General features: G+C 36.8%; 1 protein-coding gene across 3 annotated transcripts in view; it reads left to right on the plus strand.

The window, feature by feature from the left end:
* Positions 1-26,845, plus strand: part of ATP9B (ATPase phospholipid transporting 9B (putative)) — a 158,286-nt gene that overhangs the window by 121,965 nt on the left and 9,476 nt on the right. For all 3 annotated transcript variants that reach the window (XM_048939056.1, XM_048939057.1, XM_048939059.1), the window contains exons 14-26: positions 3,285-3,397; positions 6,714-6,962; positions 16,704-16,865; positions 18,309-18,401; positions 19,548-19,631; positions 20,408-20,578; positions 21,096-21,194; positions 23,423-23,512; positions 23,981-24,125; positions 24,459-24,523; positions 24,963-25,118; positions 25,263-25,327; positions 26,469-26,577. In XM_048939056.1, coding sequence (XP_048795013.1) covers positions 3,285-3,397; positions 6,714-6,962; positions 16,704-16,865; positions 18,309-18,401; positions 19,548-19,631; positions 20,408-20,578; positions 21,096-21,194; positions 23,423-23,512; positions 23,981-24,125; positions 24,459-24,523; positions 24,963-25,118; positions 25,263-25,327; positions 26,469-26,577 — 1,601 coding nt within the window. The remainder of the gene's footprint in view (positions 1-3,284; positions 3,398-6,713; positions 6,963-16,703; positions 16,866-18,308; positions 18,402-19,547; positions 19,632-20,407; positions 20,579-21,095; positions 21,195-23,422; positions 23,513-23,980; positions 24,126-24,458; positions 24,524-24,962; positions 25,119-25,262; positions 25,328-26,468; positions 26,578-26,845) is intronic.

Below are 26,845 nucleotides of genomic sequence, written 5' to 3' on the forward strand. Positions count from 1 at the left end.
TAGACTAAAAAAAATAAATAAAAAAATAAATAAATGCTGTTGGTTTCATTAAAGAACGTGCTAATTTTTTCTTCAGCAATTATATGCTAACTTTTTGTCAGGGTATTTTCCTGGTGAAATAACTCACAGCATTCCAGAGCAAAGTTTGTTAACCTGTTGTATTAGTAGTAGGTCATACAATGACTAGCATAATTTCTGGAAGCTTTTCTAAAACAGCTTTGTTTATCTGATAACTCTTTGTATTAGCAGCATCCTGAAAGCATGGTGTCAATAAGTAGGTGATAAAAAAGCATTATTAAAAATGGAAAGCTCTCATATTGTTCATAAGTGCTTTTATCGCCTTGAGCAGACTAGAAAGATGGCTTCTTTTGGTGTCCTTTTTCATTCCTACGTTGGGCTACATAAGAAAATCTACTTCTAGATGATTGAAGGGCTTCCATATTAGTGGATAAAGTAGAAGTTGTGTTGTTTTGTCAAGGAACTGCTTGTTAGTTTTGTTCCAGAAGACAAAAATTTAAGAGCTTCTGAAGTAGTAACGTCTGATTGGCATTATGAAATATTTTGATTGTATAAGTGGGAATATTTTTGTCCTTTCTGGTGTTCTGTTCATTAGGAGAATGAAGTAGAAACGAAGCCTTAATTTTCATGCACAGGAAGGCTTTAGACTTCCATTTTGATTAGTGGAATATTTTTATTTTTAATCTGGGGGATTTATGCATTCATAAGTGCTGCTACCTACGTTTGTCTAACAAAGCCTCAGATCTGTCGTGGCTATTGTTGAAAGCCTAAGGCTAGTCTTGAAAATCCATGAGCAAAAAGTAATTGTTTCTGTGGTTTTTATTCTATTGGTTAGAATTGTGAATAGCAGGTACTGATATGTTTGCAGCTCGCTTTTGTCTGCCATAGATGTTTCCTGTCACTGTAGCTGCTAAAATGGAAGGATGCTGACCTTAAGTAATGTATAAGATTCAAAACTTAAATCAGGGTTGCTAGTGTTTAAGCTTATGTCTTTATGTGCTGTTGACTCTCATCCATTTTTCCTGAACCTCCACCATTGGTTCACAGTTCTTTTAAGATAGAAAAATCCCTGCTTTTCAGCTCAAAAGCTTTTCTCCTCTGCTTGCTGAGGTGGGAGGGAATTACACAAATTCTTCCATCTATCTACGGTTCTCTCCCTGGGCGTGATTTGGAGTTGAACTGATCTAGTGATGTCAGAAGAAATGATCTCTCTCCATATAATAATCATAGGGCCAATTTTGTTTCCTCTCAGTTTTCCCGAGCAGCAGTTACAGAACGAGTGGGAAACAGGTTTGGCTGCTGTCTCAGCTTTTGAGTGGCATTTAGTTTCACGGCCCCTGGGGAGCGTTTATTTTAATTCAAAGGCTTGGCAAAGCTAAGGGCAGTGAGAATATCTTAGCCTTCCTGGAAAGTAACAAACGTTATGCAAATTTTATTGCAAGAAATTTCCAAATAACATTATTGAACAAAGGGAATATTTGGGCTTTTTGTTTTGGTTATGGATTTTTTTTTGTCCTAAATTGAGATTTTAGTTCCTCGTGTTTGCAAGGGGAAACTTCCACGTCAAACTGCAGACTGTTTTATTTTGTTCTATTTTTTTTAGTCCACAGTTACATCACAAATATCATCAAAAGTAACAGAAGTTCTTTGAGTAAAAATAGAACTTGTGAAAGCAAAAAAGTAATTCCTCATGGTTTTGCATGATTACTATAAACACAAAATAGTCTTATCCCTTGTACAGAAGTAACCTAAAGCTTCTGACTTGCTAATTCTGGAGATGAAGAACCTTGTCTTCGTGGGCTGCTTTCCAGATCTGGGAATATTCTACTTATCAAGTGCAATTTTATGGTGCTACATGTTTTGTGTAGAACACATGCGTTTCAGATAAACCTTATTTTAAACATTTTTCAGAATTCAAATGACATGACTATAGTAAAAAATTCTAAACAACGTGTAAGGAAAAGTGAATGTGAAGTATCAGTTCTTAATGATAAGGGCGGAAAAGGGAATGTATTTGGAATGATAACCTCATGCTAGTATTGTAATACGGTAAGACGTGTTCTGATACTGCAGCCTGTTGATGCAAAAATGGGATGAAGGTAACCACACAGCTATTACCAGAATGCAGGAGTGGCAGACAGATCAAGTGTAGCTGAAAAAGACATGACTTTTACAGCCTCGTTGAATCTCTGAATATCACTAATGATTCTAGCCCTGTTAGATGCATAAACTGGATGCTAACTGACCAAACTGTTTCTTTGTTTTTTTTCCATATAGTAATTATAGCAGAAATTGTGCTTTTTGCCTTTTCTTTTCCTGTGTCTTATGTCCTTAGGCAAACTGTGATGAAGACATGTCTGCAGCTCTTATTTGTAGGTAACTGTCATATGCTCTCTGTTAAAAATATTGTAGGGGCTTCAAGTATGGCACTCTAGCATCATGTGTATGTTTGTTTTTATCGTTAGGATGTAGTCATCTTTATTTTTTTGGAGAACCCAAAGCTTTGTGCTAATCAATTTCACTTTCTTTGAGTACCGATAGACCAACCTTTAAGAAGGATCATTATCAGAATTATCTTCCTTAAGCATCCCATGGGAAGCCAGACAACAGTGACCTTTTTGCCTCATGGGCTTCATCAAGGAAGTCTGAACCTCCAGTCCTCGGTTAGAGCTTTTCCAAATGCAGCAGTGTGATGTGTTGGCTGAGGTAGATGCAAAGTGCCAAGCTGTGACTTGTGTACTTTCTCACAAATGGGGATTGAGTTCTGAAAACACTGATTTCATCCATTCTGGCCTGTTCTGCTTGGAAGCAAATAAGTCAAATTTGGAAGTGATGTTAGTTTTTAATGACTTGCTCTGGATAACACTGAGCATGCCTGTTTGCCATCATATCTGATTTTGTACGTAAGGTGCTGGATTTTTGTACGTGTTTTAGTTTTTTTTCCCTTTAGTATTTCTGATGGTATAAAATTGCATTGGTGCTTGAGAGTCACTATTCATACACTGCATTTTCTCTGTTTTTACTGGGGAAAATATTTTCATCTGTTTCTGTGTTTAGTTCTGTTGGCAGAATCAGCTTGAAGACTGAACCAGGGATTTCTTCAGTTTCGTACGACTAACACTGATCTTTCTTCACAGACATTTTTATTAATGAAACTGATGCTAACTCATGATTTGCTCTTTTAAAAAAAAAAAGTTTGTTTTTTTCTTCTAGCCTTGTAGGTATCTTTTTTTGCTGCTTTGTAAACCTCTTCTTCTTTATTACAGGAACACTCACACAGAATGAAATGATATTTAAGCGCCTCCACCTTGGCACCGTGTCCTATGGAACAGATACAATGGATGAAATTCAGAGTCATATTATAAACTCCTACTCACAGGTATCTCATTTATAATTTCTTAGATTTAATATTGAGATTTTTGTACAGCATCGAAGCACTGATCATGTCAAGAAATTTGAGATGCTAGGGATGCTCTTCCATTTGTAGCTATCTCTTAACAGATGTGATGAAAGGGGAAGGTGTATGTTGTTCTCTCTTGATTCTGATGTTCCTCTCAGCATAGAGGACTTTACTTTTCTAGTCCTCAGTGGAAGGACTCTGTGTTAACTCATCTGTGCAGTGTACTTTGTCTTCTGCCAAATCATCTCAGAATAAGCTGTTCATTATTGAGACTGCAAATTACGAGTAAATACCCAGAACACAGCAAACAGTAATTACATCTTTGAAGATATATTCATCAGGAATTGACAGTGAAAACCACATTAATTTGCATAACAAAAAAAGTAAAAAATAGACATCGACATAAAACATTTTTCCTAAAAGCATATTTTGAATGTTTTAAAAACATTTGTTTAAAGATAAGATTGAAAACAGTGTAAAATGAGAGAGAAAATTGAGAACTCTCTACCTGTTGAGATGCAAGTGTTCAGTGGTGTTCCTTCAGTATATGAAGGAATCTGGTCTGGGAAGAGATTTGAGACTCCTAGTCTATTTGTGGGTGAGCTGTGGGATGGAGGAGGATGTTTGAATTCTGCCAATATCACTTGCATCTCCCATGTACATGTATCTGGCCTTCTGCAAACCTTTCTAAGGACTTGATTCCAGGATAAACGACATGACTGACTGACCCAATTAAGTTTGTAGACTGACCTCCTTATCTGTGTGCTCATTTTCTCGTGTTAAAGTACTGGAGAATGAACAGCTAGTTAAAATCTTTATTGTGTGGTGTTTTTGAGTTATAGTTTCCTTCTCAGTTGTTTGTGGGTTTTTTGTTATTGTTGTTTTTTGCTTGTTTTTAGTGTTTTTTGAAAGTTTGACACCAATCTGGTCTCAGTACTGTGTAGCTTTTGGGAAAAAGAAGCAGAAAGGAAAGCAAAGACAAAACAGTGAATATTTGGTTTTAGTCTTCAGTAACTTGAATTTCTCTACTTCACATCTAAACAAACCAAGAGATCCACTTCTTAGATTTATCCAAGAAAAAGGAGTTCATTTCAGCTTAATTCTTATGAATACAGCCATAAATAGTCACTGAGAGGCAGCAATAAGCCTGAATTTGAGATACAAAGATGGGTAATCCAGATTTTGTTCAGGATGGGCTACTGAAAGTAATTACTACCTGACAATGATTATAAAAATCATCTGACCATCATTTTCTTACAGTAGATTGTTTGAGTATTCACTGCATCAGTCTTATCAACTGATAAGCTTCAGCACACACACATAGGACTGAGTCTGAAGACAAAGTGCCAGTCGTCTTCTAGAGGATGCATATTCATTAACACTCTTCTCAGTTTTTAATGTTAAATATTCCATCCAAAAAGAATTGCTTTTTTTTTTTGCAATTCCTATTTGCTTAAAGGTTTTACTAGTTCGTTGTAAAATTTAATGAGTGGTACCCATGCTTAATTAAGATTTAATTACTGTAGCAGATTTGGCATTGGAATTTTGAAAGGAAGCAAAAAGCAAAGGAAGCTTTTTTCCCCTCAGCAATTGTTGGCAAGAATTTCCCAAATCTAGGTTTGCTTTTGAATGATGAAAAGAACTTTCTTGGAACTTTTTCTTTTCATTTTTCCGGCTTTATGTAACACCACTCAACATCTAAATAATGCTTTAATTACGTGCGTTGCTAGCAACTATTTAAAACAGAAAAATGAAGGAGTTTCTTTAACAAAACCAGCAACTATTAAACAATTGCTTCAACCTCAAAACCATGGTGAGGTTTTTATTTAATCTGTGGTAATAGAAGCTGCCAGTTAGCCAGGCAGCGATTCTTGTGTGACATTGATTTTATCCCTTGTTTGTGTTCTGTTTTATTATTACAGTGGACCTACTAGACTATTGTCATCTTAATGTAACACACAAATCTATTATAACCTGATTATATTTCCCCACTGGAAGCATTTTGTGATAGAGGGCATAATCTTTAATGGAATTTGTGTGAAATTAAATTATACAAGCATCAATAAACATAACATAATTCAGAAGGAGTAAATCAGCTTAATTTATTTGAGGCTGTAATGGCATCAGCGTTAGCAGAATGCAAATGCAGAGGTTTAAAGCAGTAGCTGAAAAGCAGTGCCAGATGAGCAGAAAGTTAAACCCTTTATTAGACAGCACTGTAATTTGATGGGCAGAATGTTCACGGTTCAGCAGACAGCAGTCAGGAGGAAAAAACCACATGGTTTCTGAAGAGGTTTTCTGAGTTACCCCAGAGTGAACAGAAGACTTTTCCACTATTACAGATAGATATATTTCATATGCTGATTTCAGAAACAAAGCCAGTTACTTTCAGTGAATCATACAATACTATCTTAAAAGACAAACAGTCACGGGCTGCACCATTTCTGAAGGACAGTTTAAAGTGGTGCTAGTTTGGCAGCTTCCCAGCAATAATATCCTTAGGTATTTGTCAGACTATTGTTTAGCAGCATCTTTTTATTAAATGATTACACTCTGCTAAGAACAACAAAAAAATTCCAACCTGCAGCAGAAGCAGCTACTCTACTAACTGCATTGGCTTACAAGTAGCGTAGAAATTAAATAGATCTTGAATTAAATCAGCAACATTTTTTAATCAGTCCAAATTGTTATACTTAATGATACTTGCTTTTGGTCTGTTGTTCCATAGTAATGCAGGGCTCTTTAAAATACCGAAGATTTCATTGAAGATTTAAAGAAGGAGGATTTTTTCGATGTTAGGTTGTGGGATTTGGGTTTCCAATCTCAGGATGTACATAGGTGACAAGATAAAGAAGGAAAAATAAATAAATGTTAAAAAATTCCTCCCTTGCAGAACCTTTCATTCTGGTATTTCTAAACTCATTAGTTGGTCGCTGACTTTAGTACATCTTTAAAAATAATGCATGGGATGTGAAGTCCATGTCAGTCTATTCACCTTTTCCATTGGGTACTTGTTCTAACTTCATATTTCTCTGTCATCTGCTGCTTGAAACCTCTGTTACTGAAATTTATATGTAAAGGTGAGATGATGAACTTCCAGTCACTTATTAGTTCTAGAGAAAGCAGATGAGGGTTTTTATATGTCAAGAAAAGAATGAGTTTTATGAAATAAATGGCTGCTTCCTGACATTTTCTCACCCTTTGTAAAAAAGGAGAAAACAAGTATATATTGGTATTTATTTTCTGTTCCAATTTTTGAACTCTGTTTTACTGTTCATTGTGTTGGGTCTTAAAGGTTCACTCTCAGAACAGTGGAAACAGTACAAGTTCAACACCGTCCAGGAAACCTCAGTCTTCTGCACCCAAAGTCCGCAAGAGCGTCAGCAGCCGCATACACGAAGCAGTGAAGGCCATTGCTCTGTGCCACAACGTCACCCCCGTGTATGAATCTCGTGCCGGTGTGTCTGGGGAAACAGAATATGCAGAGGTGGATCAGGACTTCAGTGATGAAAATCGAGCTTACCAGGCTTCCAGCCCTGATGAGGTTAGTATGCAAGAGCAAAAATAAGCTTCTCCCCCTCAAGAGGGTTAACTAAGTTAAAGAGAATGGAACTGTGAGATAGGCAGCTTGCTCTGAAAATAATGCCTCCTATTTCTTTCTGTGGAAACTACAGCGATAGGGCAAATTTTCAACTACAAAACACTGTTTTTCAACATAGCCACACCACTAGCCGATTCATGCAGATGAGCTGATCAAGACACTCTGCGTTCTGTGGTGACAGCTGTGCGTGGCCATCCAGAACGTAGTTTGTCTTTCATGTTGCTGTCACCACTCCTGAAGCACACTACCCACTGCCTCACCAACATCCGCTGTTTGGTCTCCATGAAAGCTCAGCAAGCATTGATGAATGAACCCTTGGATGCAGTTTTTCCCACGTGGAAGAATTAAATGGCACATCTTTTCTTCATACGCATTTCCATGACAGATGCTATTTTGTCAGACCCTCTGCTTCCATTTGTGGCATTGCAACACAATGTAACAGAATACTAACGTGAAGGTTCAGCCTCTACTGTCATACCACCAGTGTCTGCCTCTGACATCACGGGACAATATAATAAAACAGGAGGCATTACTTTCAGAACAGCTCTTATACAAGTGTTTTGGGTGAAGTGTTTCTTTGAACCTAACAGTGGTCTGGTTTTATTTCTTTTCTTGTTGTAGGGTAGATCTAGAGTTGCATTAAGGCTTTTTCAGTTATTTGACTAAGGCTTCTCTGAAATCAGTGATTTGAGAGCAATCAATACTGCATTGTAATTAAAGTTATTAGGTTTATTCTCAAAACATTAATCCATGCATAGATTATAGCACAAATATACAAGGGGGAATATGAAAATCAGCTTTAAATGATGGACAACCAGGTACATTAGCTTGTGACACTACCAATTAGTTAATTATAAAGGCTCATAACTGGAAGAAAGCCTGAACCTCAAATATCCTTGTTGAAAACTTCTTGAGCTTCACCCTAAGCAGCTGCATAATTTTCTGGGTTCAGTCAAAATTTCATGATGTTTAAAACAAATTTAAAACCCTCTTTCAGTAAAACATGCATTTTACTTCCATTGAAATCCAAGTTTTCAACATCCCACTGCTTTAATTCAGTCGAAGTTACTGTCCTGAAAAGTCCTGTTTCAGAATCAGAAATGGTGGTTGCCTTAGATTTAATCCCTAAAGATGTTATGAGAGAGCAGCAAAGCTCGAGTTTCAAGATACTGCAACGTAAGCATAAAAATTATTATAGTCCACTCACAACAAATATGTGTGTACCCTTGGAAGTAGAGTACTCAGAGTTCACTTTGCCTCTGAGAGTGTACAGATTGAAGTGGCATTGTTCTAAAGAAATTCTAGCTGTGCCTGGTGGTTGAATATACTGTTAGTGATGTAGTCATAGTAACTTATTCATAATCCAAACAAGTTTTTGGTAAGATGTGAAGAAGCTGGTGTGTACATGAAAGCTTGTGTGTTCTTCTGACTTTACAAGTTGATGTAGTACAAGGTAGTATTTCTTCCATAAATGTCATCTTGGGCTGTTCCTCTTGGTGTACAACTTGTTTGCATGGCTAGCTTATCAACCATACCGCCATACATAATATTATCAAGATATTATCCATTCAAAATGCAAACTACTTGATAGAAGTCACAAGTTTATAATGAGCACTTTCAGTAATGCAAGCCGTAAGATGAAGTCTGTCCTTATGCAGAACAAGCTGGAATTGCATGTATGTCAGATGCTACAAACACAGCTCGGTGTCATGGAATTACAGAATATAGAGAAGGGACTGGTTCTCAGTGATCTCAAAAGTGGCAGTTAGGGCATCCACTTTAAAGACAAACTGGAGGTGGGACCTGAGACACTGCTCTCTGGCTCAAATCTAAACTCCACGATGCCAAATGTGGTGCTATATTATACCAGCTGATCCGCATTTTGACTTGAGAATGTTGCAAGAGCATTTGTTCACTCCAGAGGTGTACTGACAATATAATCTGTTGCTGTAGTTGTGTGATGTTTTCCTTACATTTGTGACCATGTACAAATTTTCATATGTGTATTTACGTAATCATAGTTGCTAAATGCGTTAGTGTAATGAGCTTGCAAGGTAAATATAATGCAGGATGTGATGACAGCTAAAGAGTAAATAAACTGCTTTAATAGCCAGTGATATATTCCTAAAGCAGATGAAGAGATGTGCAATTGAGAGAGATTTAGGTTTTTTCACGCACTTGCTTTTCTCTACATCTGTGCTTCTGTGTATTCATTCAGTTGCTTGGTATCTGAAAATATTACCTCAAATATCAATTCTCCTCCTACGTTTGCTAAAGAAAACATCTGCAAGACTGGAAAATTATGCAGGTGCTGCCCTAGGAAGACAGTAGAGAATTTGACCTTGGAAAAAGAAAAGGAAAGAAAATTTGATAGAGTGTTTAGATGACAGATAGAGAAATCAGGATAAAAAGCAAAGCGGGGAAGAAAGACACCAACAAAGAAACCATTTGTGTTTTAAGAGAATGCACAGGTATTTTCAACAGTGATTTTTTATCATCTCAACTCACAAATTCAAGCTACATGCAATTTAAATGATAAATTGGGTACATGGTTTAGAACTGACAGTATTACATTTCCTGTGTTTTTCTAATGTAATGTTAGAAACTGCTAAAATTATATTGAACAACTGTAGTTTAATACAATTAGAAACTGATAGTAAGTGGAGTCATATTAAACAATGAAGCTACAAAAAGCATTTAAATAGCATAAAAATTGCATCCTGACAGCAGAAAGACTAAGAGTTGAAAGACTAGCAGGTCTTTATCATAATTTTTTAAAGAGTTCTATTGACGCAGTGTTTGCAAATCACTGGAGCCTAAGGAAAATAATGCAAATGGTTCATTATTTAGCTTATTGAACTTTACTGCAGTTAGGTTGACGGATGATGCCAATGTTTCCCAATCACCAAAGTACCATTTTAAAAGCATTTTTTATTGAATAAAGTGCTTTGAATATTGCACCCTGGAGCTTTATTTAGGGAAATGGTTCAATTGATGTTTTCTGTTTAACCTCATCACTGACCTATCACAACATATTTGGTTAATAAGCAACATTATCATTTAATAGACTTAACCAGTTTTATGCATTGTACTTCCTCAACGTTACAACTCTGTTCTCCAATTTTTTGTTAATGGAACTGGCTTGATTGCAGTCTTTTGAAAGATGTTATCTGCACAATTGTCTCTTGTTTATATAATATTGCATGTTATCATGGTAGCATATAAAGACCAGAGAATAATGTGTAAGTATAAACTATTCTTCCATGCAGAAAAGTATAAGAAGCACTTCAGCATTGTATAGACACATAATATAGTTAATGAAACATCTTGAATTCATTTGAAATTCTTTGCATCTACGTATGTTTGCATCCATATAGAGATAAAAGATAACTGAAGGAAAGTATGCACATTTAGAAGTAGGTACATTCATCATAAAAGATGTATTTCTCTTTTGCTAGAGCAACCTGAGATAAGTAACTGATTTTGTATTCATAATGTGAACCCTACTTATGCCAGGCTCTTTGTTTCTTATGATAAGTGATCAATATTTCATTTTCTCTGAAAGAGTGGAAACTTTCATTTGTCTGTCATTTGTCCTCTACAGCTGTAGCCTAGCAAACAATAAATATTCACTTAGAACTTGCTGAAAAAAAATAAAAATAAAAAAAAAGAACTTACTCAACAATCCTAGATGTGGGTTCAGCTCATCTGTAGATGACCAGCTACCCTAATGTAATGAACAATCATAAAAGAATATAATCCAAGTAGGTAAAGCAGTGGAGTTCGAAGGTCACAGACCAAAGCAATTCAGGGGCATGCTATGAACAGGAGCCTTTGAAGACCTTTGCTCCCCTTTGGTCAGAAAAGATTGATCAGCCACAATTTTTAATGACTGCTTGCTCTCATAAACCAGCTATTTATTGGTTATAGTTCGTCCTGCACCAATATATTTTCAAGCATTTTCAATCCAGCGTTTTGAATATTTAAATACTACCTTCAAGTGTGGTCAGTTATTTAGTTCCAACATTTCTGTCCAAAGTCAAGAGAGCTTCTAAAATTAATTACAATGATACGTAGGCAATCATTTAAAAACAGACAGGGAAATGATACGCCCTTAGTGAAGCAGCTTTTGTGTTTACAAAATTGAAGCTGTAATGTATGAGACATGTTGTATTGTTTAATTCATTTTATTGTGTGTGCTTATTGAAGCAAGACTAATTGTGTTGTTTTGTCAATGTATTGTGAAAAGCAAATCACTCAGTAGCATAAAACCATCACTTTCCTGACCTTCGAGACCTACAAAGAATAACTACTCCATAGCTTGTCTTGAATATCGATCCGCAGTTTTTTTCACATGATCAAGCTGTATTTTAAGTTAATAATTTTATTTTAATTTTGAACTCTCTTGACGAAAAGTGGTAGACTGTGAATTTTTACTACCAAATCATTGTTCATAAATACAAACAAAGCAATGCTCATTGGAAACATATTGTTGAGCAACCCTGAAAGCAACTGTTGGGATCGTTCAAGTGGTGGAGAAACAAAGCTCCCAGCTACTTCTGTGTTATCATACCAATAGTCTTAACTTTAATTGCTACGTTATTGTTATTATATTGCCTGTGTATCCCTTATGTGGCAGACTGATTCTGAAAGCAGATCCTATTGTCTAAAATGAACGTGCCCTTAATTTACTCTGAAAGGAAGGCTGCCTACATGAGAATTCTTTTAAGCAATGAAACCAACTTAAATTTCCACCCACAGTTCTTCACTCATCCTACAAACTGCTTGCTCACTTATGTCAAAGTCTTTAAAGGTTTTATTCACATTTTTCACCTAAGTGGTCAGGTTCATACCATGGCTCCACAAAAGCAATGTTGGTACAAATCAAGGGGACTCTGAAACTGCTGAATGAGGTAGAGATAAACAACTAACACTGGCTGCAAGGTGGTGGATCTTTCACTAAAACATATTACATTAAAAGTGAATATTGCATATTGGAGGTGGCAACTTGTTGATCATAAATTGCCTCAGCAAAACTCTGTAAATACTGAGTTTTGTTAGTATTTCTGCTAGAGTGCAGCAGTGGTGAGCTTCTCTGCAAGAAAAGGGAAGCCAAAAACTGACAGCACTGCCAGGGCACTCAGTGCTGAGTTTTGCAGTCCCACAATATCCAAGCACAGTGAGCAGAGCAGGTCACATGATGGCAGAGACAGCTGAGTGTCTGCATTGCTCTGCGTGTCCATGGTGGTAAGACATATCTGAATTCAAGCTAGGAAATCATCATAAAGTCAGGACCGGCTCCCAAAGCAATAGCCAGCATCAGCCACAGTCGGATAGTTGTGAGATGAGCTATGAGCTAGGTCCAAAATCCACAGCAGAATAGACAGCCAAGTATGAACACAGTTGCAACATCGCTGCAAAATGACTTTTGCAGCACTGGATGTAGCCAAGTGAAAGCCAGGGGGAGTCTCTGTGAGGGCTTCTTATTGTTCCTTTACCACAACCTTTAATAGTAAGCTTGTTCCTATGAAGAAAGGCGTACTCAGGTATCACAGAATCACCAAGGTTGGACAAGATCATCCAGTCCAACCATCCACCTTCCAGTCCTGACTGACGTAGTACCTAAAGCAAGCAAGAACAGTCTAGGACGTCTTTTGGTCTTAGGCCTAGCAGTAACAACCTTTTAGGATGGAACTATTAAGTAAAGGCCTTCAGGATTTAGTAACGTTTCCTTATCTGAGTGACTGTATCAGTTATACATCACCTGGGACTTCTTCCTGCCGTCAGGGTCCCAAGATGACAAGTAACAAGAAGTGGTTATCTTTCACACAGAGCAAAAGGACTCAACTGCAATTGCCATAAACAAAAGGCAGTAAGACACTTGGGCAATACCTGGTATTTCCTACTAATCCAGAGGAAGATGGGGCAGATGTTAACCTGAGTGGGAATGAAAGTCTTCTGAGGTGCAAGCCGTTCACCCTCTTGGGGAAAGGTGAGGAGAATTCAAAGAGGGTCTTGGAGCTGAGCTGAATAAGGGGCAGTCTTGCACCTATTGATTGAATGGCATAAAGCTATTCAACACCGCTTGAGAGAGAAGTTCTCTGTTATCTATTAGGGAGGTATTTCTCTCTTTCGTCCTCTAAGTTGAAAATGAAGGTATGACTTCATTTGAATTGGTTAAAAAATGATCATCTGGAATTGGCTTATGATGAAACTAAAGTTGCCAAAGTTTTAGTGACCTCTTAGGTCTCATGTTTTCTGAAGTGTTTTCTTGTTTAAAATTGTTGATTAGTATTTGTTTTAGGTTAGACTAATGGTCTAATTAAATAGAATGTCCTGAGCCTTCAGGAATAAAGATCTTTGTTTTGTGCTCCATATGGGGCCTATGAAGTCCCTAACTATTCATTTTCCTTTATTAGGTGATTGTGTTTCATCACTGATGGGATAGGTAACTGCATCCTTGTCATTTAAAAGTCTTGTGTATTTTATATAACTTTCTAGAAACTGCCTAATATGTTTATAAACCGAATTCTTTTAGTTCAGTAGAGGAACATTTCTAAGCAAATGGGATGATCGTCCCCAAGCCATTGAATTAACACGCAGAGCTGCCAACAAGGTCTGTAACAAGAGTGCTGCTGAAGTCTCCCTTTGTCTCTGATGTGCCTCAGAGAACTGAGCTGAACACAGGGTCATACTCAGAGAAGCTACTTCTACCTACTGGGATAGGAGTAAAATGTAGCAGGTTAGGGATACTGCTTTGATCACTAATTGAGAGAGTTTCCTTAGGAAGACACTGAATTTTATTTTGGCAATCTGTGCTATGACAGTTGAAAAGTTTAGTATTTGGGGCTGTGAACTGAGGCAGCTGTTAAGGTCTGGTGGCTTCTAATGGAGAGAGACAGCCTACAGGGGCAACTGGACCCCAGCAATGGGCATAGGATCAGGAAGATTTGAGGTAAGAAATGCTGAACAAGATGTTTCTCAGTATTTTCGTCAGATCTTTATGCAAATATTTGCTACCTTCTTTCCTAATGTGGAAGTGTTACTTGGAGCCTGTCACATCAGAGGTGGGTAACTGTTCCTGCCTGCTGGGGTCAACCAAGGAGGAAATCACAAGTTAGAGATGATAGAAGTTCTCTGACTCCCCGTATTTCCCCTCCTGGGAACCCAACATGGTTAATGAGCTGAGGCACAGGCCACAAGTCCGTAAGCGAGACTCAGGAGTTCTGATCCATTTATCTGCACATACTAAGAAACGAATGGTTATCAGCAAATATTTGTAATCAGAGTTGATGTTTTGCATTTTATCAAAGCAAAATGGTGGCATCTCCAGCTAAGTTTTTTTTTACTCATCCTTCGGTTGCTTTATCTGACTCCATCTTATATGTCAGGAGCTGTAGAAGCTCCAGCTGCTGTGTTTGCATGCCATTCTCAGGGTTCTTGATGTTTGCATGCTGAATTGCAAGACCATTTTAATCTAAGTTTTCAGAAACTTGTTGAATGAGAATGGAATATACATGTAGAGAGGAAAACGCAAGAAGAGTGTTATCTGAGAATCCTTTTTCTGAACTCTGTACAAAGATTGATCCATTGTATACATATCTGTGCAGATCAGTAATTTGGATTTTCATGCCTTCTGTGGAATAAATCTATTCAATATTTGCATATTGTAAAATCTGCAGATATTTAATGGTATGACTTGACTGTGTCGTTTGGGGTACTGTTAAGGTCTAACTGTGAATTCTGAATGTCAGGAGTTAAACTTAATGCATTGCTCTCAAGTTTATGCAGTTACTTTTTAGACAGTTGTTTGAGTTTGATAATTACTGGCCATTTCTGCTATGGTACCTGCACTGATCAATTTAAAAGAGAGCAAATATGTTCACTAGGCCAGGTATAAGAATCGAAAATGACTGTGCTGCAAAATGCCAGTTCAAATGGTTGGTGAAGCCAAGCATAAGTGAAATATTAAACAGATGTGAGTCACCAAACATAGAACATCTAAGTCCTAGCTGTAAAGGGACACAAATGAGATGATAGGGTATTAGGAGAAAGATGCAATTTACAGGTCAGAATGTAATAGTAACCTTTCACTGTGAAAATTGAAAATTAACCTTGAGAGTATTGGATCATTTACAGCTTATATGGTACTCTTATTGAAGAGGAAAAAACTCTAAAAAGGCTTCCTGTGATTTGGGGCTTTAAAAATGGTGCTATTTAAAGTGTGTTCTTTTTCCCTTCTTTAACTGCATCACAGCATATCTGTGTTTGTTGATGCCTACACAGACAGCACTATTGGGATTTCTTGGGGGTTTGTATAACTTATTTTTCCCTATTTTAAATTTTCATTAGAAGCTACACGGTGATTATTGACTCAGTTTGGATGAAATTCTTACTGGGCACTAGTCATCATGTCTTTTGAACTTACCTGAGTATTTTACTACTTGCCTGTCTTTTATCACTGTGCTTGAGACTAACAGCAGAAGCAGGTTCAGTCAAATGAATGTGAATCTTCATTATAATTACCTTTTTATTCCTTTAAAAACCTGTTTTCTAATTATGATTAACACTTAGAAAAATGAAAATAGAATTGAATATTACTTATTTATTTGTTAAGCTGCCCAAAGCAATTTCCTTTCGAATGGGTCAGAAGTATCTGATGCGTTAATTTAAAAAATAGCACAGAAGGAAGTAGAAGCTAGATGCTGTGTGCTCAACAGCACCAAAATGTAATAAATAAACAAATAAATTCGGGATCACTGAGGTGTGCATTTAAGATATCATGCAATGGCAGCTAGTAGTGATCATTATACCAGGGCTGCACTTTACTGCCAATAGTCCATTACATTTTCTTACCGTGCAACAGATGGCAGCAGTGGGGCAGCCTGACAAAATATTGTCTGACATGGAAGTGCACATGAAGAAAAGGTGTATTACTGAATTCCTGCATGTGGAACAAAATAGCACCCACTGACATTCATTGATGCTTGCTCAGTGCTTCTGGAGACCAAGCAGTGGATGTGAGCACGGTGAGGTGATGGGTGCTGCGTTTCCGCAGTGCTGATGCTGACAGTGGGTCACCTCCACTTGTGCAGGTTTTTACAAGCACAACATGCAGGCTCTTGTTCGTGGATGGTGAAAATGCACAGCTGATGGTGGTGGCTTTGTTGAAAAATGCTGTTTTGTAGCTGAGAATTTTTCTCTATCAAATGGTGTTATTGTGCTCTTTGTATCTGTTGTAGTTTCCCTAGAAATAAATAGGAGGCACTACTTTTGTGTGTGTGACCTGCCTATAATGCAGCTTTTTTGGGTTTGTAGAAGGAAATTTTACAAATATGGGATGCAGAATTGTAAGTTGGGCTTCTATCCCATTTTACATAGCAACTTAATTTTATTATTGTTCACATAAAAAGTAATAAAATAATGCAAATGTATAAAGTAAGCTGAAGACTTTTAAGATCCTTTCTTTATTGATTACAGATTGCAGTGTCCAAGTATACATTCAGTTACAGATCTGAAATAGTTTTGCATGTAAATACTCCCAACATCTTCTACTTAGTGCTGTCATTAGTACAAAAGTTCTATTCTGTTTTACTCTAACAGCTCTTTGGCTTTAGCTTCATTTAGATAACATTCTTTAAAAGTGAAAGGTCGATTACAAGTCCTTTTTTCTTTTCTCTTTAGGTTGCTCTGGTGCAGTGGACAGAGAGTGTTGGTCTTACTCTAGTTAACAGGGATTTGACCTCCATGCAACTGAAGACCCCTGGTGGACACATTCTGACATACTATATTCTGCAGATATTCCCCTTCACTTCTGAGAGCAAGCGCATGGGAATCATAGTTCGGGTAATTGGGTGGCAGGCGGTTGGTTCTCATTTCTCCAAAGCTGCTTTAACTGCATGTTTGTTTTGATATTTCTTAGTAGAAACTTGATCCTTCGAGGAACACATTTCACAGGACTTTCAAATGGAAAGCAAACATTAGACTAGACAAGCAATTGTGTGAAATTTAGGCTGACGGGATTTTGCAGAGAGCCTCGTAAAGGACAAACTCTTATCTCACATGGAAACATGTTAATTTCAACACTTTGTGCTTAAGCTCTGATGCTGCAATTTACTGTTAAGCCTTCGTTTTTAATTCAATTTTCAATTTGCTGCTCTCATGCAAAATATGTTGCCTGTTCAAGGGGTAAACTGGTGTGGGGAATTTGTTGCAGCAGTAATTCATCTTTCTTTGCTAACACTGCTGCTGCTTTTTCGGGAATGCATACACAGCTGAAACACCGCTGGGTCTGAGTGTAACAGATGCATGCTTAGTTGTCTGTTAAATGTCCAGGTGGGGACACAGTAATGATTATTAAAACCTCAAATGCAAGGAAGCCACCACACCATGAAAAGGAAGGTTTAAATCTCTGCTAATATCAAGACATGCACACGTTATGTATTTCTGCCTCTCCCTGTCTGAAAGCAGACAGGCAGAACAGTGTCAGACATGGCTGTGTGTTTAGATCAGTGCTACATGCTAGTTAACTACCTATCAGACTCATCCCATTCCATATTTGCCAATGGATGACAAACCAAGCATGCCCTCAGCCTTGGGCAGACATACTTCAGACAGCATGTATGCGTGCTCGGGTCTGAAGAGAACTTGGCATGTCTGTGTTTCATTAAATGCAGTTGGCACTATTTAACACTGTTTAACAGTGTGTTAGAGACATGTTCAGAGCTACTATGAGAAGCCTGCAGATCAGGTGAATCTGTTATTTCAGCAACAGACCACGCGTCACAAACTCCTGATTTAGGTAATACTTGCCTGAGTGTGAATTGTTTGACTAAGTAATGAATGTTTCATCATTAAAATATCTGTAACATGCATAACACCATTATTTGTTAATTTCCAGTTACTTGAAAGATACAGAGCAAACTTTCTGTTTTTAAATTAAGAATGAATGCCACAAAAGAAACAAATATTTCAGTAGTTAGAGTGGGCATCACAATGACATTTTAAAATTTAGGAAGAACAGGAATGTTATGGATGCCGAGAACCTGATGCTTTGACTTCAGTTAGAACTGGTCTTCTAATACAGGAAAGCAGGGAACATGTATCTCTGTGGAATCAGAGAAGTGACTGGAAATGTAAACATGAAGTAAAACTTACCCAACCCTTTGCAAGTTACTTTGCCTTTTATAAATGCTATTCTGTTGACTGCTTCAGAAGACAGGTTGTTTGTAGGTAATTTTTTGTTTGTATAAACAGATCTTTTTCTCTGTTTCTTCTGTGAAATTTTAGGATGAGTCTTCAGGAGAAATTACATTTTACATGAAGGGCGCAGATGTTGCAATGTCCACTATTGTACAGTACAATGATTGGTTAGAAGAAGAGGTAAGAAACAGTTAAATACATTTTGGACATATATGTGTATATATATATATATATTAAAAAATGTAACTAAAATATCAGATGTTATTGGAATATATTTAAGAGATCCTGAGCCAATGCAACGGCTTTTCAAGTTCAGTTAATCACACCTTGAATGAGTTTTAATGGTTTAGAGTTCTTTCATATTCTTGTATAATATGTAGAGAAGAACAAAGTTAGTAGTCATAGCAGAACGTATTCGTACTTAACACAAACAAATTTGTTTTTCATTGACTGATCTTTCACATGAAACCAAATTACTTCTGAGAAGTATTTTCTCTTAAGTCTGTTTATCCTGAAATAACCTTTTATAAATTCTGCAGTGATATGAATTACAAAATTTGATGTGTGATGGAGGTACACTGAAATAGCTTTTTACCATATTAGTGAAATTTAATATCAAATAGCTACTGACCAAACTTCAAATCTGATTAGTGTTTTTCACTGTGTCATTGTAGTAGGTACCAGCAATCATCTTATTTTGACCCTACATACAGACAATATGTTAATACAATGATTACACCATGTATGTTCATAATGGTATTGGCAATATGAATCAATATCTGCTGCAGGGCAGCTTGATTTATTCAGGGACATGAATAAATTAAACTCCCTGAAGACCTAGCAAAATGTCATAAAAATTACTTTTGGCGATAATGATGCACAATTAATCGTAAAATACTTGTTTAATTTATTTAGCTTTATGAGGTCAAATCAATACGTGTTCAGCAGTGGACAGCCTTGTTTTTCATTATGACGTGCTATTCCATGGCTATTTTAATCTTCAGGCCTTTTGCTGACAAGAAGTGCATTTCTGTGGAAACAAAAATTTAGCCCTGCTGCATGCTTTAAAAACAGTTTTATTTTTAAACTTTCACCTACAAGAATTTTTCTTTAAGGTAGGAAAAAATATCTTGCCAGTAGTATACCAGATTGGGAAAACTGAAGTGAATATTTTTTGTGCTTCTTGTGGTTTCTCCTAACTCATCTGCAGTCTGAAGAAACATCAGCTTCTGTGCTACGGATATACTCTGTTAGCATACAGTCATATAGTGTGAAATACGAGCATGCAGCTACGTGTTGGCATAATTATTCTTTTGATCTATTTAGTGTGGTAATATGGCTCGAGAAGGGCTGCGTACTCTGGTTGTTGCCAAGAAGTCACTGACTGAAGAACAGTATCAAGATTTTGAGGTATGGAGAGACAAAATGATCAATATTATTAGCATACCTCTTGTATTTTGCCTTATTTAGTTACTTCAAGGGGAGCATTCCTCTTTTTTATTCTATTAATAAAGAAGATGACTCATATTAAAAATACCAATATTTGAAGTACAACACGCTATTATAGATCCATCAGTGACTGCTCTGTAGTTAGATGCAGGATACTGTTTAAATGGATTACTTCACTGGATTGTATTTCCCCAGAAGCCAGCATGTCTCAGCATTAACTGAGACAAGGGAGGTTTGGGTTGGATATGAGGAGGAAGTTTTTCCCCCAGAGGTGGTGACGCACTGGCACAGGTTGCCCAAGGAGGCTGTGGATGCCCCATCCCTGCAGGCATTCAAGGCCAGGCTGGATGTGGCTCTGGGCAGCCTGGGCTGCTGGTTGGTGACCTGCACACAGCAGGGGTTGGAACTGGATGAGCACTGTGGTCCTTTCAACCCACACATTCTATGATTCTGTGATTCTATGTTAATTCTGTATGTTAGAATGACTAAGCAATCTACTTGTTCTCAAAGATCAGGGCAGTTTCTGTTCAGATGCTGTGATGCCTGATTCATAATAGGTTCTTCAGAGGGTTCTCTGGAGATGACTTATCAGAACAAATGTGTAGAATTCACTTTTAACCTTGTTCTTTATTGAAGGTGTTTAAATACAACCTTTTTTTATAACCAATTGATAGACAAAATGTTTCTTTTTCTTTTATGAGTTACAACCAAGTCTAAGTGGTTTTGTGTTTGCGCAGAGTCGATATAACCAAGCAAAATTAAGCATACATGATAGAAACCTGAAAGTTGCTGCTGTTGTAGAGAGTTTGGAGCGGGAAATGGAATTGCTGTGTCTCACTGGAGTAGAAGATCAACTGCAAGCAGATGTTAGACCAACCCTAGAGATGCTAAGAAATGCTGGAATAAAGGTAATGAATGTGAACTGGCGCCATACAGATTATCACATACTAACATGAGGGAGAGTATTTTTGGTTTTGTGGGGGCTTTTTTTGAAGGCTTTTTTTTGTTAATGTTTTTTTACAATACATTATTTACACTTGTGTACATTCAGGTTCATCCAGAGTAAGAAATATGCTGAGTCCTAAGCACATTCAGGATGATAGGGAAAAGCTTTTGTGTTTTCTCTGCAGTTCAACTGCCAGTGGATTGCCACGATTTCCCCCTGTCTTCATGTAAATTGAGACATAAACTTTGTGTGAGGCAGAACAGAATGGGAGCTGTTTAAAGACAAACACTTCTTTTCTGTGTGAGTTACTGCAGTAAAAACTGCCCATTAATTTTAGTTAAAAAGTCATACGTTGGTATACGTTCCATGGTAGTCTGATCTCATGCAGTATCAAATGAAGGTTGGGGTGACATGTTAGGTAGGTATGGACAACAGACCAAAAATATCCAAAAGAATTAACTTTTACATTATTTTTGCAGATATGGATGTTAACAGGCGATAAACTGGAGACAGCAACTTGCATTGCAAAAAGTTCTCACTTAGTGTCTAGGACTCAGGATATTCACATTTTCAGACCTGTAAGTATAGGTCCAGCTTTACTGTTGGATTCTTCAAAATACAGCTAATAGCAGTATTGCTTCATTTGATTGGTATTGGCCACTTGTTACAAAGTTGATGGGTTTTACAGGCATTTTACACTCCACGCTTGTAACAGTGGATATTGTCAGTCACCCCTTGGATGGAGAAAAGCCTTTGCAAGATGCTGAGACATAGGAAGGATTCTAGGAATATGGTTCTAGCTTGTTGTCACATTTCCATTGACAGCACTCTGTAGACTTGAGCAGACTTACTTTTGAATTAAGCTGTGATGCCACAGTTTGAATCAAAATGCAAGTTGGAAGTTTTTGTCCATGAATATTTTTCTAATAAATATTGCATTTTATTAGCACACTGCTTAAGATAATTGTTAGAAAAGTAAACTGAATGTCTCTATACATTTTTGCTCTATTTACATGGTGCCAACTCCACTGAACTCAAACAAAAATAAGGATTTTTCCAAACTTTGATGCCGTGCTATCAGACATAATGTCTGTGTTTGCTCCAAATGAACCACTTGCACCTAAAGAAATAATTGTATGAATATAATTTACATGTAAATGTAGTTTCTTATGAAGCATCAGAATGGCAAATTAGGCCCTGCAGACCACTATTTGCAATTAAATTATTAATGCTTCTGATAAAACTTCAGATCAATTTTTGTTGACCTTTCCACATTGTAACATTACAAATTAAGTCTTCCTGAACAAAATCTATTTAGTTTGAGTCAGATTTTTATTTTCATTACCTTGGCTAATAAGATCAGCATAAAAACTGTGTTAACTTAGAATACACGAAGTTTTAAATTGGTTAGAAAACAGATTAATACGACATTATTTCTGTGGCTATGTTTGTTGCAAAGAAAGAACTAGTGGATTAATTTAAGAAGATACCAAGCACTTTAACACTTTTATTTTACCTACAAATTAGTGAATAAATTATTTACTAATTTGGCTTCCCAAAAAAGATGTATTTTTTTCATGCTCTTTTTACTCAGCCTGCTTATTTTGTAATGAAATTAATTGATATACTGTTCTGGAAATATTTACAAAGAAAAGGTGCCTCTTGTCAGGTGAAAGCTGAAGCTCATCAGTGTGTGCCAAGTGCTGTCATCTCTGTAATGCAGAAAGATTACAGGGACCAGTGCAACCCTAACAGTTCCTAACAGTTGGCAGAATAGCAGCTTTCACTGTAGGAAAGGGGGATAAAAAAAATCGGGATTGAGGTTTGTATATGGGTGGCTTCCAATTACGTGCATTTTAATGTAACCCAAATTTTGTGTGGTGGAGCCCATTCAGAGGATGAAAAGTCTTTGGACTCCATCTGATTCTGTGTAATAATTAAGACTTGCATATTTTAAATCTTTAAAGTGCTGACAGATCCGAAACTAGAGGTGTAATCTTGTTGCTTTTATTCTATTTTCTAACTTTGTCCTACATGGTAGCTGTAAAAGAAGTCAAATAGTTTAATAAAGGTAAAAGAAAGAAAGGGAAAAAAAAAGCCCTCTCTTCAAAATCTGGTTTTACTTTAAATTTTTATGCTTTGTGTTCTAGCTCAAAACTTTCCAAAATCCATTTAGTAAGCTTTGAACCATTTGGTTTGAGGTTTTGTTTTGCATATTTGACAGCTGGGCCTCTCTGGAACAATAGTCATGAAAATTTAATTAAAAATTGTCTATAATGTAATTATTCTAAACTGTACCATTCAGTGAGCATTTTTCTGTGCCTCTGGAATTCTGTCTACTTATCTGAACTGAAAGAACTACTAATATCAGCATTTTGTACTATTCTGAGAATATGCTTTATTGGTTTAAAAAGTCTCTGCTTTTGTTTTTTTCTGACTTGGGAACAGTTTCTTTGTTTGGTTTGACCAAGATGGAAAGACTTGGGTCAACTTGAAGTTAAAGTATTTTAATTGTAGTGATATTTTAGACCTGATCTACTTCTGTGAGGAGCCAGTTAGGTTGACTACACGCATTTTCCTAGTTTGAGGATTACTTGTTTAGTCCATGAGGATTAGAAACTTGCAGCCACCCAGGTACTGCATTAAGATAAAACATTTGTTGATTTGTTGATTGTATCCAATCCTAACATTGAAGCCTTTTAGGTATGACTTCTCAACACTTGATTTGTTTAGGGAGGTGTGCTGTTGTTTAGATTTTGTTTGCTCTTAAAAAAAAAATCTTTTGAGTAAGTGGTTTTTATTAAAGGTTACTACTCGAGGAGAGGCTCACTTAGAACTAAATGCCTTTAGGAGGAAGCATGACTGTGCCTTGGTGATATCCGGGGACTCGTTGGAGGTAAGAGTTTGGTTTCTATCAAATAGTATTTACACTTCATGAACATAAAATTAATGTGTTCATGAAGGATATTGGTGGCTTTGTGCTCTTAAACTTTTTCCAGTATTTGACCATGTTGTAAGAGTCACTACTGTTTTTCACTGAGTACTGACAGAGTGATACACGTTCACATTTCTCTGGTCTCCTGTACAGTAACAGAATGAGATGAACCAAATCTCATGGTAGCATGCCATGGTACTGTTTCTTTGTTTGAATCTAAAGCATGTTATCTGTCTAAATGAAATGAATGTCAGTTTAAAGTAATAGGTTGCATTTGGAAGACAGCAGCTCTCTCAGGTATCTCTTACAGAAAGATACCATGCGAGCAAAACCCCATAGAAGAGATCTTTACACTGTGTTTTTGTGTTAGAGCACATGCTGTATCGTTTCACCTTCAACATAAACGTCCATGTACTTTTTTTCCCTTAGGTTTGTCTGAAATATTATGAGCATGAATTTGTAGAGTTGGCTTGCCAGTGTCCCGCCGTAGTGTGCTGCCGATGTTCTCCCACCCAAAAAGCCCATATTGTCAAACTGCTACAGCATCACACTGGAAAACGCACATGTGCAATAGGTAACTGTTGACACTATCTTCCTTTGCAGTAGGTAGATCTGTAATAAGTTTACACAGTAGATGGCACCTTTGAGAAAGAATTCAAACAAAACTGAAAAGATGTCTTTATCAGCCACCAAGTATTTGAAGTAGTTACGTAACTGTAGAAGAAAATACCATGAGAAAGGTGTGTTTTTCTTTGTTCCCCCTCAGGGAAAAGTCTTGATGGCTGAAATCATTAATCCATAGGTTATCTGTGAGAATGTAAAGCTATAGTAGGAAGTTTTTAAAACATTGTGAAGGTCAAGAGAGTAAAACCTCTGAAGAGCTGAATATTGCAGTGACATTTTTCAGGTGATGGAGGAAATGATGTCAGCATGATCCAAGCAGCTGACTGCGGGATTGGAATTGAAGGCAAGGTAATGTTACTAGTCTCACTGTCAAGTGTACCGTGATTCTGAGATGGTAGTAAATTGAACATTTTGAATTAAAGCATACTGTGAGATGATAGAAAATGCTTGTTCTTTGAACCTGTAAGTTCTCTGCTTCTATGTTCTCTGTTTTTCCTTTTTAAATACATAAAGAAAAGCAGAAAATACCATAGTTATCTCTGTGAATCTATTAATTTATCTGAAAGAAGCAAGCTAAGCCATTAAACATACTTGATATAGAAACTGTATTGTTTTTATGACACGCACCAAAAAAACTGTCTTTTGTGTCATGTGGCAGAATTGATTTCTGAAGCAACGGCAGCAAAGCTTGTAATTTGTAAAATGAATTATGATTTCCAATTTTGAATTTTGAAGCATATTTTCTACACAGGGTTTTATACTTTGAATATTTTTATTTTGTTTCCAGGAAGGAAAACAAGCCTCCCTAGCAGCTGACTTTTCTATCACACAGTTTAAACACATAGGTAGGCTGCTGATGGTACACGGTCGAAACAGTTACAAAAGATCAGCAGCACTTGGTCAATTTGTCATGCACCGAGGCCTTATTATTTCAACTATGCAGGTATTTAAAACTCCTTTCAGAACAGTTACAATCACTACATCTCTTTGAAATGTCAAAAAATCTTATGCAGTATTCTTTTTTCCTTGTTGTAGTGTTTCGTATATAGAACTTTATTAAATATGTAATTATTTTCTTTTTTTGTAGGCTGTGTTTTCATCAGTCTTCTATTTTGCATCGGTTCCCTTGTACCAAGGTTTCCTGATGGTAGGGTAAGTTCACACCAGCAGTTACAATATCTATTAATAATTACATCCAAACGACTTTTTAAACAGCATCCTATAGTTGGTGTCTGCCCCATTTCTTAGACATTTATCATCGGTATGCTAACAAGACCTGGAATAAGCCTATAAGAAAAACCTCAAACTAGTTTGGATGTGCTGTTATATCCACTATATGAGGTGGGAAAGTTCTCTGAAGACAGAAAACTGCATAGCTTTAGAAGATATCATATAATACTTTCGACTTTCAGAGCAAAAACAATAGAGGAAATGTGACAAACCAGTGTCAGATGTTATACAACTTGCAAGACAAGCCTCAGTGACCATTAACAAATTGTTTGTTAAAAAATGGAGCTGAAGCTACTGTGGAATTTCCATTAAATAAGTCCAGTACGTTAGTTTTCTTTCTGAATCATGTATGTAGAATTAGGAGCACACTGATCCTTTTGCAAAAGCTTCTTTAGAGATACACCTCCCAGAATCATGCAGCTGAGATACATGCACATTCATGTTTGTCCTTTTTCTCTGCCCCTTATGTCCTAAGAGCTTCTTTTCATACTTCTTGTTTTACTTTATTTAAACAGTAATGACTCAAATTGTAGCCAAATCAAAGTCTGCTTTCACCAAACACTGCAGAGGAAAACTGTAAACTTCTCCAAAATGCTTGTAAATAGTTATGCTGTCCTTCTGAGAGTGCACAACTAATGTGTGCATAAAACCCAAAGCCTCTTTCTTAGCTGCTAAGACTTTGGTTCATCCTCCTGCTTCACTGTGACGTCAGAAAAGCAGCGCTTGTTTTTTCTTTAGTTTTCATGCCATCTTCTGTTGATGAGTTCAAATGCAAGGTCTTTGAAGTTGTTATCCAAATGCAGAAGCACATTGTAACACCATTAAATTTGGAGTGATATATGCATGGGAAAAAAAGACTTTTTTTTTTTGACATATAAAGTCTCTTCTCACAAACGGCAGCTCTCAGAATCCCAAGACCAGGTTACATTTGTGAAGCTGCATTGGTAAGCTGTCTCAGTGCTGCCAGCTTAACTTCACTCACGTTAAAACAGTAGTTGAATGCAATAGATTGGTTTAAAATCATATGATACAAAAATGCTAGTTTGTGCTTTCCTTTCCACAGGTATGCAACCATATATACTATGTTTCCAGTCTTCTCTCTGGTGTTGGATCAGGATGTGAAGCCAGAAATGGCACTGCTGTATCCAGAACTTTATAAGGATCTCACAAAGGTATGAATGTTCTCAGTGCTGAAATACGAAGAACTGTTGAAATTGCTGGTGTGAAAAACTCTGAATTCTTAGAATCATTTTTGTAAGGTGTTCCATGCAGATAAATGTGTAACTAATGTAATGCAGACTTCTGTGTTGCAAAAGTAATCTGTGGTCCCAGATGTTCCACTAGGTTTTGTTAATAGATTTCTAAGTCACCAGACTTCAGACTGAAATAATTCAGTCATAAAGGCATATTGTTACAAAATTTGCTCTTAGTCTGACCTTA

Source organism: Lagopus muta, chromosome 3 (genome assembly GCF_023343835.1).
Source record: "Lagopus muta isolate bLagMut1 chromosome 3, bLagMut1 primary, whole genome shotgun sequence".
Taxonomy (NCBI): Eukaryota; Metazoa; Chordata; class Aves; order Galliformes; family Phasianidae; genus Lagopus; species Lagopus muta.